Here is a 13744-nt window from a genome sequence, read left to right as displayed (position 1 = left end):
TCTACACTGCCATATAATCCAGTGCAAATTAGATAATCTGTCGAAGAAGTCTAAGTGAGGCCTAAATCTGCCTGTCCCCTAACTGAAACCTGGCCGTCCCTTGGTTGCTAGGCAACCTAGTGGGCAGAGATTAGCCCTCTAAACTGGCACCAATTGGATAAAAAAAAAATTATTGCTCTCCCTCTAATTAGGACTTTATTTTTCTTTTCTTTTTGTTGTATCAACCTTGAGGCGTGGATGATGGGTTGTGTTGTCAAATTTTTAGGTTGGGGGGCCTGTACTTTTGTTGTTTTGTGAATCGCCGTGATGCCATCACTCTTTTATATATATAGATATAATTTTGTTCGACTATGTCTAGTTTAATTTATTGAAGGTAGATTTAATTTACTGACGTTAGGTTTTAATTTGATGTTAAGTTTTAAATGTTATTTTCATGTGCGGGATTTCTCTGGGATTTTATGTCAGTATTTGTTTGTTTTATGGAGGGATTGAATGTTTGCCATTGTATGTTGGAATCCGCCCTGAGTCTCCTCAGGGAGATAGAGCAGAATACAAATAATGTTTATTAGTGTTATTGTTATTGTTATTGTTATTGTTATTGTTATTGGGACAGTGGGGGACAGCATGGGAAACATTGGCGCAGCACCCAGGTTTGTCCGCTTACCATGGATGGCTGTGGACTGCCATCCCATGATGCTTCCCCATTGACCCCAGCTTCCTCCTGTGCTGTCTCCAGCTTCTTCAATGCAGAGACTAATAGTCACCTGTCTCCTCAGGGCTCCTTCTTAGTGCACTGCCAGCATGCTGCCAAGTCGCTGCCAGGACTGAGCCTAATGGAGCCCTGGTGGAAGCAGTCCTGCATCATAGGATCAACTCTGGTGGACTCCGTCCTGGCAGTGTGCCGGAAGTGCACTAAGACAGGGGGGAAACCCATCTGATGAGGTTGCAAGTTCACATAGTGATCCCATTTCCCAAAAGGAATATTCTTGACTAGCAAAAAGTGGGGCAAGACCACTCTGCACAGTTTCATTTGGCAAGCATCATCAACAAGGCAAAGGAACCAACTGTTGCTTTACGACAAACATTCAACCTATTACACTAGTCTCACTTCTCAAAGGGAAGGATAATTCTTGGGTATTTCAGCCTACTGCAATGGAGTTTCTATGGCCACATCTATACTTAGGCGATCCCTCGTCGTTCGAGGACAATAGTCTTCCAACCTTGGTATCTTGGGTGTGTGTTCTTAGATGGCTGAAGAGACCGATTCTTGACCCGCATATTCTCCCGCAGTGAGGACATCGGTTTCCAGGTGGAAGGCGGTCCCGGTCGGAGTTGGCTTGACACTCCTTCCTCTTGGCACGTTTCTCCCTTAAGCCCTCCGTTCGTGCCTCTTCGAACTCCGCAGCACTGCTGGTTACAGCTGACCTCCAGTTAGAGCGCTCAAGGGCCAGGGCTTCCCAGTTCTCAGTGTCTATGCCACCGTTTTTAAGGTTGGCTTTGAGCCCATCTTTAAATCTCTTTTCCTGCCCACCAACATTCGGTTTCCCATTCTTGAGTTCGGAGTAGAGGAGCTGCTTTGGGAGATGGTGATCGGGCATTCGGACAACGTGGCCAGTCCAGCGGAGTTGATGGCGTAGGAGCATCGCTTCAATGCTGGTGGTCTTTGCTTCCTCAAGCACGCTGACATTTGTCCGCCTGTCTTCCCAAGAGATTTGCAGGATTTTCCTGAGGCAACGCTGATGGAAACGCTCCAGGAGTTTGGTGTGACGTCTGTAGACAGTCCACGTTTCGCAGGCGTAGAGCAGGGTTGGGAGGACAATGGCTTTATAAACAAGCACCTTGGTATCTCTACGGATGTCCCGGTCATCAAACACTCTCTGCTTCATACGGAAAAATGCTGCACTCGCAAAGCTCAGGCGGTGTTGTATTTCAGTTTCGATGTTGACTTTTGTGGAGAGGTGGCTGCCAAGGTAGCGGAAATGGTCAACATTTTCTAATGTTACACCGTTAAGCTGTATTCCTGGCTTTGCAGAGGGATTAGCTGGTGCATGTTGGAAGAGCACTTTGGTTTTCTCGATGTTCAGTGAGAGGCCGAGCTTCTCGTATGCTTCTGCGAAGGTGTTTAGAGTGGCTTGTAGGTCTTCTTCTGAATGCGCACAGACTACGTTGTCATCAGCAACGTTGTCATCAGTTTCTATGGCCACATCTATACTATAAAATGAATGGAGTTTGACACCACTTTAACTGTAATGAATCAATGTTATGAAATTATGGGAACTGCCATTTAGTGAGACACCAGTACTCTTTGACAGAAAAGACTAAAGCCCATGTAAAACTAAAGCTCCCAGCAGTGCTAGATTTACCAATGTGCTTAAGTTTGCTTAAGCACATGGCCCTTTGTTAACTAATAGAGTTGATGGTCTATGGGAGCGTCCCACAAAGCAGGCAATGTGGGCCTATCAGGCTGACCTCCTTCTGGGCCCAAATAAGGGGCCTCACAACTTAATTAGCACAGAACCTCATTTTCCCACATCCAGCATTGAGCACAAGCCTACCTGGGCTTTGAGGTGTGAGAGGAAACATCCCAGGCACTTCCAGACAACATCAAAATGTGTGTTTAAAAATGGGGCAAAAAATCCCAGTACCTGGCAGAGCGTCCACACACAGACTTGTCAGCCCTGGGAAATGCTCCCCCCATCATTCTCACACTTTCCTTTGAAGAGGATCAAGATGGAGGACAGAAAGGGGAGATCTAGTGAATTTTTTTTTTTAAAAAACTCTCTCCGAGATGTGTTGGCCCTCATATCCGTACATGCAGAGATCCCAATGTACACACAAGCAGATTTGTTATCTCTCTCTTCACCCAACTGTTAATTAAAGATCCATTTTATATTATATGAAAGGAATGATTGCAGAGAGTTTTAATTGCTTTCCAATTATGTTTCTGTTTAGCCACTGTGTGTCTATGGCTCCATTTTTTTGACAGCCCAATTAGTTGTTTTGGGCTTTTAAAACACGTGCACTGGAAAAGTCCACAAAGGGGGATGGGAAGGAAGTCACGTGTTGCCCATGACTGCAGGGATATACAGTCATGTGAAGGTGCGCATTTTGGGGGCAGAATCGGGGTTTAAGCGCACCTTTTAAACACGTGCTTTTCAGCTGTTAACCTGCTTTTACCTGCATTTTCCCCAACGACATTTAGCCACTACCACCACCCTTTTATCCTGGTTACTTGCAGGTTTTACTGCATGTGTAGAAGGGCCCTCAAAAGCTTCTGTTGATTCTAACACCGGCAGAGGTAAGTCTAGATCAGGCACGGGCAAACTTCTTTGTCTTGAGGCTGCATTGTCGGCCTAGCCAGGAGGACCGAGCCAGGAGGGAGGGGAGCTGGGCACATGCTAGGGGGAAGAGGACAGGAGAGGGTGAGGGCAGGAGGGGCAGGGCAGGGCCCAGGTCATCTTTAGGTTGTCCTCCCAGCATAAGAATGGGGCTGCTCACCCTATCTTTATGCTGGGAGCAAGGCAAGACATTCAGTGACTGTCCCAATTCTCCCTCATCCCCCTCCCCAGATCCTTGCGCTGTCCTCTTGGCATGCTGGGAGGAGGAAGATACAGGCAATGATTAAGAGTGTTCTGGAGGGCTCTCAGCCGCTGTGTGCCTTCTTTAAGCCATCCTCCAGGCATAAGGATGTGTATGTATGTATGTATGTATGTATGTATGTATATGTGTGTGTGTGTGTGTACACACACACATACACACACACATAGTATTAACCAAATACTATTTAAGAGATAACAGGACATTTTAAAACTGAAGCAAGCCTGTCAGAATGTGACACAATCGCAATTTATTTACACAAAGCCAACAAAATCTAGATATTCTTTCATTCACATAAATACTGTAACTAATCACTCACCTATGTGCAGGTATTTTACGGTTTCCAGCAATCAGGATAACATCACAGAGTTGCTGTTGTTTCAGGTAGCTCTCCATCTTCCTGAAGGTTTGTTCAGCATGGTGTACAGCCTGATAAAACTCCTCAGAACTATTAGGGTCAATGTCATACTGAGGTTGTAAAGGGAGGCTGGCTGGTGACAACCTGTACATCCAAATAGAAGGAGAATAACATCGAGAAAAAAGAGTTATGATATGCTCAAAAAAGAAGTCATTTAAGCATGTAAAGCTATTAGAGAAAATTCAACGTGCCTTTTCTCATTTTCACAAAAGAAAAGATTTCTTGGTAAGTCAAATCATATCCAGAATGGTTATGATACTAGCAAGAAATATATCTGCATCAAATATGTTATCTTAATCTAGAAGAACATGGAATTAAAACATGCATATAACAAAACAGATAGATGTGACAGAAACAGCTGTCTCCAACCTATCAAGTGAAAATTAAAGCAAGCATGTTTTAGTTCAAAATCTCCCAGTCTTCCGCAATGCAATTGCTCTTCATTCTTCAACTTTTCATTTTCGTTTGTTTCTCTCTTTTTCAGCTCCAATTTTCTTTCAGCCTGTGACATCTTCACCTGGGTTAGAAGCCTCACCCTGATGGTTTTCCAATTTCTCTCAGCTTTGTTATTTTCTTTTCTATCATGCCCTAATTCTTTTCATTTCTTACTCAGTCTTCTTGCCCTCTACCCCTGGTACTCATTCTATTCATCTTCCCATTATCCCTACTAGTAGGTACCAAAATTATATTTCCACATGTCATAAGGAAGAGGGAACAGTCTTGTTTTTTGCTGTCCTGGATACTTGTTTTTTGCTGTCCTGGACTGGGAGAAATGGGTTCAAATTGCAGGAAAGGAAGTTCCGCCTGAACATTGGGAAGGATTTCCTGACTATGAGGGCTGTTCAACAGTGGAACTCTCTGCCTCAGAGTGTACATTAATTATTGTGATTTGTCTATTTTATTTATTGTGACTGTTACTGTGCATATTGTTTTTTTAATATTGCGAGCCATCTCGAGTCCCTTTGGGGAGAGGGGGGCAGGATAAAAATAAAGATGATGATGATGATTAAAATTACTATTATTCTGAAAGCTCCTTCTTTGGAGGCTGTTAAAAACAGAGGCTGGAATGCCATTTGCCAGGGGTGATTTGATTGTGCTTTTCCTGCATGGCAGAGGGTTGGACTACATAGTTCATGTTGTCTCTTCCAATTCTATGATTCTATGTATTTCCATGTTCTACTTCTACATATCTAGCTGGCTACCTTATTAATCCTTTTTTCTTTTTTCTTTTGTAAATAACACAAAGAATTGGACATTTACAAAGGTCAACAACTTTTCCACTCAGAATCAATCTTCCATGTTAGGAATGGAAAAGATGTACAGTAGAGGGAAGGCTCTTGGACCTCATCTATATTCCCATATAATGCAGTTTGAAACTGCATTTTGCTGTCCTACCAGTGAAATCACGAGACAAGTGCAATTAAACTGCATTATATGAGGACTTAACTACAATGCCAGAAAAATGCCTTGCAGATGTCGCATTACCCTGGAATGTCCAAACAATGCTAATGTGGATTAACCCAGGGTAAACATCTGAATGCAGTTTACACCTGGGTTAAAAAAATACCTACAAAGATTCCTATCTTCTCTGAAGACTTAGATATTTGCAGGTGTTGAGGCAGTGAAAATAGCATCCTCACAGCCCTCTCATGCTCAGACTTATGCTGCCATGTTCCTGGATCACTCTCAATGGTGACATGATGGTGTTTTAGAGAGGGGAGGGGAGCTCCCTATTGAGAGCAGGACAATAGAATAGGGAAACCTTCTGCAACTACAAACGGGCTTTTCCTTTGTTTTCAAGGTGAAACACTGGGGTAGGGAGGGAAGGGTGGCAATGACCATGCCCAGCTATGCTGACACCAAACTGGAATAGCTGAGCTGTGTGGCCGCCACCACCCTACAAATGAGGCTAGGTTTTCCACCCTCATATGTGGCACAAACTATATTTTGAATCCAATAGAGATGGTATCTTGCTTAAAATACAAATTGCCCCTAAAAGAGAAGCTTTAGATTTCATTCCCTCTATCTTTCTTACAGAGAAACATGTATTTCCTAATGTAAGAAAATGCAGAAAGCCATCATTATGTAACACAAGCTTTGGCTATTTTCATTTTTATAGCTGAGCACTATTGCTTTTATGCTTTCATAACAATGTGGCTGTACAATGTATATGTGCATATGTAGTGCACATGCAGGTGGTTTTTAACTTTCTAAAGCCCCAAATTTGGCCACCCCTGTGCATTCAATCATTTGCTAAACACACTCAAAGACACCAGAAAATTTCTTTACACTTTATATTCAAAACTAACCGTTTGTATATACATGAAATGAAAGCTTAGCTAAGTTTCTCATAGGTGAACAAAAATGTCTGTGACCCTTCTAGAGACAACCTGAAAATTTCTTCCAAATGCTTTAAGGAAAGACATTTTCTTCCACCAAACTCTGCTTTTCTTGTGATTTTCATTTTGGTGACCAAGCTTATATCCTTTGTTAACATGCTGGAGTTAGCTGCAGGAGAAGACTTCACTGATGCCCCTTTTCCTCTCTCTCTTCTGTTCCTACATACTACATAATGAATTCTAGAGACATTTATGTTACCCTTTTTAAGCAAGCCCACACAGCTAGATCAGAATTTGATTATTTCATGGTTCAAGTTATATTCCATTGTTTACTGCAGACAAACTGCCCCTGACACCAAGTCTGTTTCTCCAGCTCTCCATTATTCTCTCAATGTCATCACTGCTCAGAATTAAGCTTCCAATTAAACAGAGAATAAGGAGAAAAGGGGGTTATGTAGACATAGAAGGACTATAAAAGGAGCTATTTTGTCAAAGTTTGCTTGTACAACTGTATAATAAAGGCAACATTCAGAATATCTATATTGAATTTAGACTGCAATGAAACAGCAGAGATTGCAGCACTTCAGTGAACTCCAAGTGAATACCTTACTACAACAAATTCTAGAGCTCACAGTCTTTTATACCTCTGAGTTGAGAATACACCTCCTATATCCCACCACTTTCTTTCTTCTGTATAGTGCAAGGCGTGATTCACAAAGTAGTTACCCACAGAATGTGCTTGTCAAATATTTCTCTCAAGCAACCCATTCTAGGATCAGAAGCATTCAGTCAAAAGGTAGTCCTACCTAGGGCTGAGTGTGTGTGTTAGAAAACCACAATTTCATTCCATAATTGACTCCATCCACAATTCATTTAGATAAAAGGTCCAACTATAGACTATAAGCTTTCAGATGGTAACAGAATCGAGAGACAAAACTACAGTATCTATGAAAAACATCTGCAAGACAAACACACAAATTCAGTACCAGCATTCCTAACAGGAAAACTTGTCTTGAATCATAACTGTAAAGTTCAAACTCTCTAAGGACCCTTCTACACATGCACTAAAACCTAGAAGAAACCAGAATAAAAGGAGTGTGTGTGGCTAAATGACATTTCGTGGGTAGAATCGGGTTAACAGTGGAAAAGAAAGTATTTAAAAGGTGTGCTTAAAATTCGATTCTGGCCAAAAAAAATGTGAATTTTATCATGACTGAATATCCCTGCAGTTAAGGAAAACATGTGACTTTCTTCGGATCCCCCTGTATGGACTGTTCCAGCGCACGTGCACGTTTTAAAAGCCTGAAACCGCTGATCAGGCTGTCAAAAAATGAAGCCTCAGACACGCAGGGGGCTAAACGAAAGCAGAGTTGGAAAGCAAATACAGTGAGAACTCGCTGCAACCATTTTTGCTCTGATCTTTATAATATTAAATGAGCTTGAATTTACAATTGGGTGGAGAGAGAGAATACGAAATCTCCTTGTGTATACATTTAGATCTCTGCATGAACACAAATGAGGTCCAGCACATCTCAGGGTTTTTTTTTTTTAACAACTTCCTCTGGATGTCCCCAACCCACCTGCTTTTTACATATTTGTAAAATCTGCTACAAAGGAAAGTGTGAGGATGGTGGGGGAGCATTTCTTGGGACTGACATGTCTGTGTCTGGACTTGCTATCAGGTCCCACGATTTTTAAACCCATTTTTAATCTACATTTTGATGCTGTGTGGAAGCACCCTTAGCCAAACCCTTACTGCATGATGACTAGTACCACTATATAACTAAAAGCTTATTTAAGAAACCATGACTCTGCTCTTTCTTCCCTCTTTTCTTTCTTTTCTTGATTTGTCTTGAACTTTTCTTTTGTCTATTCAACTGTTCACTCTCACTTTTTTTTTACAAACACTTCTATTCTCAAATCACTTCTCGATTGTTACTGTATTCACATGTCCAATATTTTGCTTATCAAGGCTCACATTCAAGGCCATCAGTTCTCATCCTCTTGCCTTCCTAAAGGTTTATTTTCTTTCCAACTTCAATTCATCATAATTGCAGTATCTGCCACTGTCTCTCACCTGATCACTGGGCACAATCCTTTTTTTCCTCCCAGATTTCAATCTATGCATCTTGATTTCTAGGATGGTCCATGGACTTCCAAAGGTCTCTAGTAACATTGCCTGTAATCAATATGGCCCATACATAATCCAAGAAGGAATACGAAAAACAAGAGGAAGATATGCTAGACTGTAGTATCAGTAAGCTTTTCTAGATTGTCATCAGTTCTTAAGTAATAGCTGAGGTCGTACATCAGGAAACAAATTGTCAAGTTATACTCAGGATGAACTAACTCACCTTCAAAGTGCATCAAGAAACAAATTGTCAAGTTACACTTAAAACTGCGTCCTTCATGGCCATTCAAGGGTTGGTGGAAAATGGGATTGCAAAGGCATTAGGATATTCCCTACAGTTATATGCAAACTACAAAAGATGCATTTATCCTTTTATCTCTGACCTCAGGAAAATAAGCAGATGCTTTTCTAACATCTATGTCACACCACCAGCCACTATATGGGCAACACCAAAGAAAAGTGAGTCCTCCAAGGGTTGTGGTATTTGTATAGCAGAAGTTGTGATGTCTTCTCTTTGCAACAACACAAGTTTAGTATTCAAATATAAATTTCAGTTGTTCATGTGTACATCACAACAAGAGGTCAGTACATTATTCAACATAAAGCAGATATTAATTTTTGGAATCCCTGGTGGCATACCAAGGTAAACCACTGAGCTGCTGAACTTGCTGACCGAAAAGTCAGTGGTTCGAATTTGGGGAGTAAGGTGAGTTCCTGCTGTTAGCCCCAGCTTCTGCCAACCTACCAGTTCGAAAACATGCAAATCTGAGATACTGCTTCGGCGGGAAGGTAACGGCGCTCCATGCAGTTATGCCGGCCACATGACCTTGGAGGTATCTACAGACAACATTGGCTCTTCGGCTTAAAAATCGAAATGAGCTCCAATCGGACATGACTAGACTTAATGTCAGGGGAAAACCTTTACCTTTACCTGCTTATTTTACTACGTGTACATTTTTCTCTTTTAGATTGATGTTTCTAGAAATTGCAATGTTAAACAACAAGACTGGTGGTTTTGGGAAAGTATATTTATTTTATTTTCAGAACAACAGTACACATTGCTAAATAATTTTTGACTTGGAGCTGAATAAACCATATGTCTCAGAAAGCAACAGCTATATGAAATCTGTTTAGAGAGTTCCTCAAGGAAGATACATTGTATAAAACTAGAGGGTTTTTTCCAGAACCATCTGTCATATTACATATGTGAAAATTCATGTCAGAATATTTTGTCAGATTTATAAGTTAAAAGATAAGGAGTTCCACCTTAAAATAATATTAAAGACAATGAAAACCATTTATCTAGAGCAGGGGTCCTCAAACTTTTAAAGTAGAGGGCTGGTCCACAATCTTTCAGACTGTGGAGGGGCCGAATTATCATTTGAATAAAACCCCGAACAAATTCCTGTGCACACTGCACATGTCTTCTTTGTAGTGCAAAACAACAACAATGAAAAAACAATAAAATATTTAAAAATGAAAACAATTGTAACCAACATAAACCTATCAGGATTTCAATGGGAAGTGTGGGCCTGCTTCTGGCCAATGAGATAGTCAAGTTAATTAGGATTGTTGTTGTTGTGTGCCTTCAAGTCATTTCAGACTTTGGGCGAGCCTAAGTCTAAAATTATTTATTTATTCATTTACTACATTTATTTATTACATTTATATCCTGCCCTTCAAACCCCGAAGGGGACTCAGAGCAGCTTTATGTACATACAATATATTATATTATTAGCATAGCACAATACTAGCATTATATATTACTACATTGAACTATACCACTATGCTGTAATATAATATGTAATATATAACATATAATTAATATTATTATATGGTATTATTATTAGTATTATATTGTATAACATTATAATATTATTATCAATATTATATGTATATACAATATATTATATTATTAAAAATGATATAAAAATATTATATTATAAAACTGAGGGCAGGGGCCAGGTAAATGACCTTGGAGGGCCGCATCCGGCCCCCGGGCCTTAGTTTGGGGACACCTGATCTAGAGCACTGATGAGGACTCTTTCTTTTGGACAGTTACCAGCTACCAGCTTCTTCTGGACAGTTACCAGCTACAGATGCTTCCGCTGGAGATCTTGCATTGAGTAGGGGATGAGACTCAATAGCCCAATGGACCGCTTTAGACACTAGGTCAGTGTGGATTTTATCACTGATTCTTTCATTTTGGGAACCATGATAACTTTAGAACATTTCAATGCACTTTTATGTGTTTGATCTGTTTGAAAAGATGATGGAAGAGCAAAAACGGATCCTCCACCTCAATTCCTAATCACATAAAACCATTCTAAAGTATTAACAGCATGAAGCTTGAGGCTCAGGTGTCGGTGGTGGCCAGGAGGGCCTTTACACAGTTAAAGCTTGTGCACCAGCTGCAACCGTACCTCGAAAAGTCTGACTTGGCCACGGTGGTCCACAAATAAAGTAGTAGTAGTAGTTGTTGTTGCTGTTGTTGTTATTATTATTATTATTATTATTATTATTATTATTATTATTATTATTATTATTATGCAGTATGCAATTGTATCACCAATATTATTCTGGCTGATCTTTTCAATCAGGAAATTCTTAAATATTACAGATCTTATATCTTGATATATTTCAGTTCTACTTGAATGCAGATAGTTACGAATTTCTCATGAACTGTCCTTGCCTGTCAAGCATGGTTGTTCTCCGATATCTCCTGTATTGTAAGGCTATTCCCATTTTATAGATCTTATTTTTGAACGGTTTCAAGGCAGATCTGACAACTTTTTATATCCCCCTTTAAGGTTTTCCTAAAGAATCTGTATTTAATATTGCAAAGTTTTCAATGTTACAAATCGAGTAAACCCCTAACCCTAATCTTAATTACTATTACTGAGTGTTGAGTCACATTCCAAGATTGAAAAACTGGCTATTGTACTACAACTTATGGATAGAGGTACTCATGTGCACACTACCATGACCCAAGTCCAGGACTTAAAATCTGAAGATGAGAATGGTGCTCAGCTTATAGAATTGTACATTAAGGACACATTTAGATTAATCAGACATGAGCATTACCAGAAATACTGGAACCTCTCATACCTGTAGTCTTGATGGGAAAAAGGAAAGCAGAACAAAAGCTTTTTTTGCCAAACAAAAGGAGAAGCTTTCTTAACCAAGGTCAGCTTGCTGAACCAGTTTCAGAAACAGCTCTGAGTCACAAACTCTGACTGTTATCTAGCATAGGCTTGTTTTCCCATGACTTTGCTTCAGATTCCTGAAACCCTTTCCTTGAACTGGCTGACAATTTTGTGTCAATCCTGAAAACTTGGACTGGCTGACAGCTTTCCTTGACTCTCAAACTTTTGGACTTGGTTTGATTTCATATGCACATTTTCTTATAAACAAACACTTCCAGCCAAGGACATCTCCTGTACCTCTGTTTGATTTATGAGTCCACTTTAAATCTAGTTTCTGTTTCCTGCAGAATTTGGGCTTGCAGTTTAGGAGAGGGACCTTTAAACTGCTCAGTCAGAAAGGTACTGGGCCTCACTAACCTACAAACCCCAGAATTCTGCAGGAAGCAGAAACTGGATTTAAAATGGATCCATGCTCTGGTGTGATGAGTCTGTATTCACTTGTCTGCAAGAACTCTGCATTAAGCTCTTCCATCCTCATAACTGCTAGTAGGAATTCCAAATCCTGAATCAGGACACACACAAAGGACACTATGTTTAGGCAGTGGAGGGACTGCATCTTCCCATGAAGCAAAAGGATATGCTGATGGCGGCACTGCTGCTAATAGAGTATACTGTATCACTCAGGCCCTTGTTGAGGAATCTAACAAGTGTGCCAAACAAATACTGAACAATATTCACCTTTAACAGGTAACACTGGTGGATGATCCCTCAGAGACAATGGCATTAGCAGCATAGCTAACACTGGTTAGTATGGTGGAGAAGGAAGCCAAACAAATGGCTCTGCAATGTATTTCACCATAAAACTCTAAGGGTCCTCCCACACAGCCATATAACCCAGAATATCAAGGCAGAATAACCCACAATATCTGTTTTGAACTGGGTTATCTGAGTCCACACTGCCATATATCCCAATTCAAAGCAGATATTGTGGGACATTATTCAGCTGTGTGGAAGGGGCCTAAGATGAGACAATCCGAAAGAAAGGAGTGCCAGAAGATTAAAATTCCAGGTTGGAGAGCACTCAGTGAGCTACTTGGGTAAAGTAGAGGACTACTACATGTAGTTGCTGTGGATAATTATTCAAACTGAAAGGATGTCAGCTGTTAGTGTGCTAAGAGGAGGATGCAATGTCCAAAGCATCATAGCAAATATTATCAAAACATGGAATGTCAGAAGGCAAGTCTCTTCAACTAAAGAATACAGGGAAAACAACAATACATTTATACTGCAGAATTAATGCAATTTAATATCATTCTATCAGCCATGGATTCCCATGCTATGGAAGCCTGAGAGGGAAAAAAAAGGGGGGGGGGAAGAAGAGATGGCATACCAACAGAGATGCTTCCAGCTACAGAAACAAATTCTATTCTAGTTCTAGGTAAAATATGTCAAAATATATTGAAAACAAGATGAATAATCCACCAACTGGAAACACAGTGCAAAGAGGATTCTAAGAATAATATTTTGATTTTTGTTATTATTCTGTAGTTATATTGTCTCAACTCTTTCCATGAATAACACAGCTAGATGAATATAAATAGTATTAAGAAAAAGGAGGTATTCCTGCAGAGAAGTCTGTGGCCTGTTCCCAAATTGAAACAGGATGTCAAAAAGTTTATTGAACAAAATTATAAATATAACAAATGGCAGGTGGAACAATATAGATAAAATTGAAAAGGTTACAATAATTAAGAGAATGTGGGAACCAGTTAGGAATTATTTAGAGAATGTGCTAAGATGTGGAGTGGAAAAATTAAGACTGAGATTGATATTTCAGATGTAACATCTGTAGTTTGCTATATAAATTGGATGGCATGATTTTAATACTGAATGTTTTTAAAAGTTAATATGTATTAATTTTAATCCAATTTATTTAAGCTTAATTTTGTATGTATTAAGGCATTGAATAATTGCTACATGTTAGCCACCTTGAGTCCCCATCGGCGTAGAGAAAGGCGAGGTATCAATAGGGCAAATAAATAAATAAATTGCATGTACAAGGAGAGGAGGGTGGAAGTGGGATAAAACAATAAAACAACAACAATAAAAAAAG

At 40.0% G+C, this 13744-nt stretch overlaps 1 protein-coding gene across 3 annotated transcripts in view; it reads right to left on the bottom strand.

The window, feature by feature from the left end:
• klhl1 (kelch like family member 1) overlaps nucleotides 1-13744 on the bottom strand; it is a 206788-nt gene that overhangs the window by 166775 nt on the left and 26269 nt on the right. For all 3 annotated transcript variants that reach the window (XM_062975583.1, XM_003218649.4, XM_016992276.2), the window contains exon 2: nucleotides 3917-4099. In XM_062975583.1, coding sequence (XP_062831653.1) covers nucleotides 3917-4099 — 183 coding nt within the window. The remainder of the gene's footprint in view (nucleotides 1-3916; nucleotides 4100-13744) is intronic.

Source organism: Anolis carolinensis, chromosome 3 (genome assembly GCF_035594765.1).
Source record: "Anolis carolinensis isolate JA03-04 chromosome 3, rAnoCar3.1.pri, whole genome shotgun sequence".
NCBI classification, from domain to species: Eukaryota; Metazoa; Chordata; class Lepidosauria; order Squamata; family Dactyloidae; genus Anolis; species Anolis carolinensis.
This window is presented reverse-complemented; position numbering and strand designations above follow the sequence as displayed.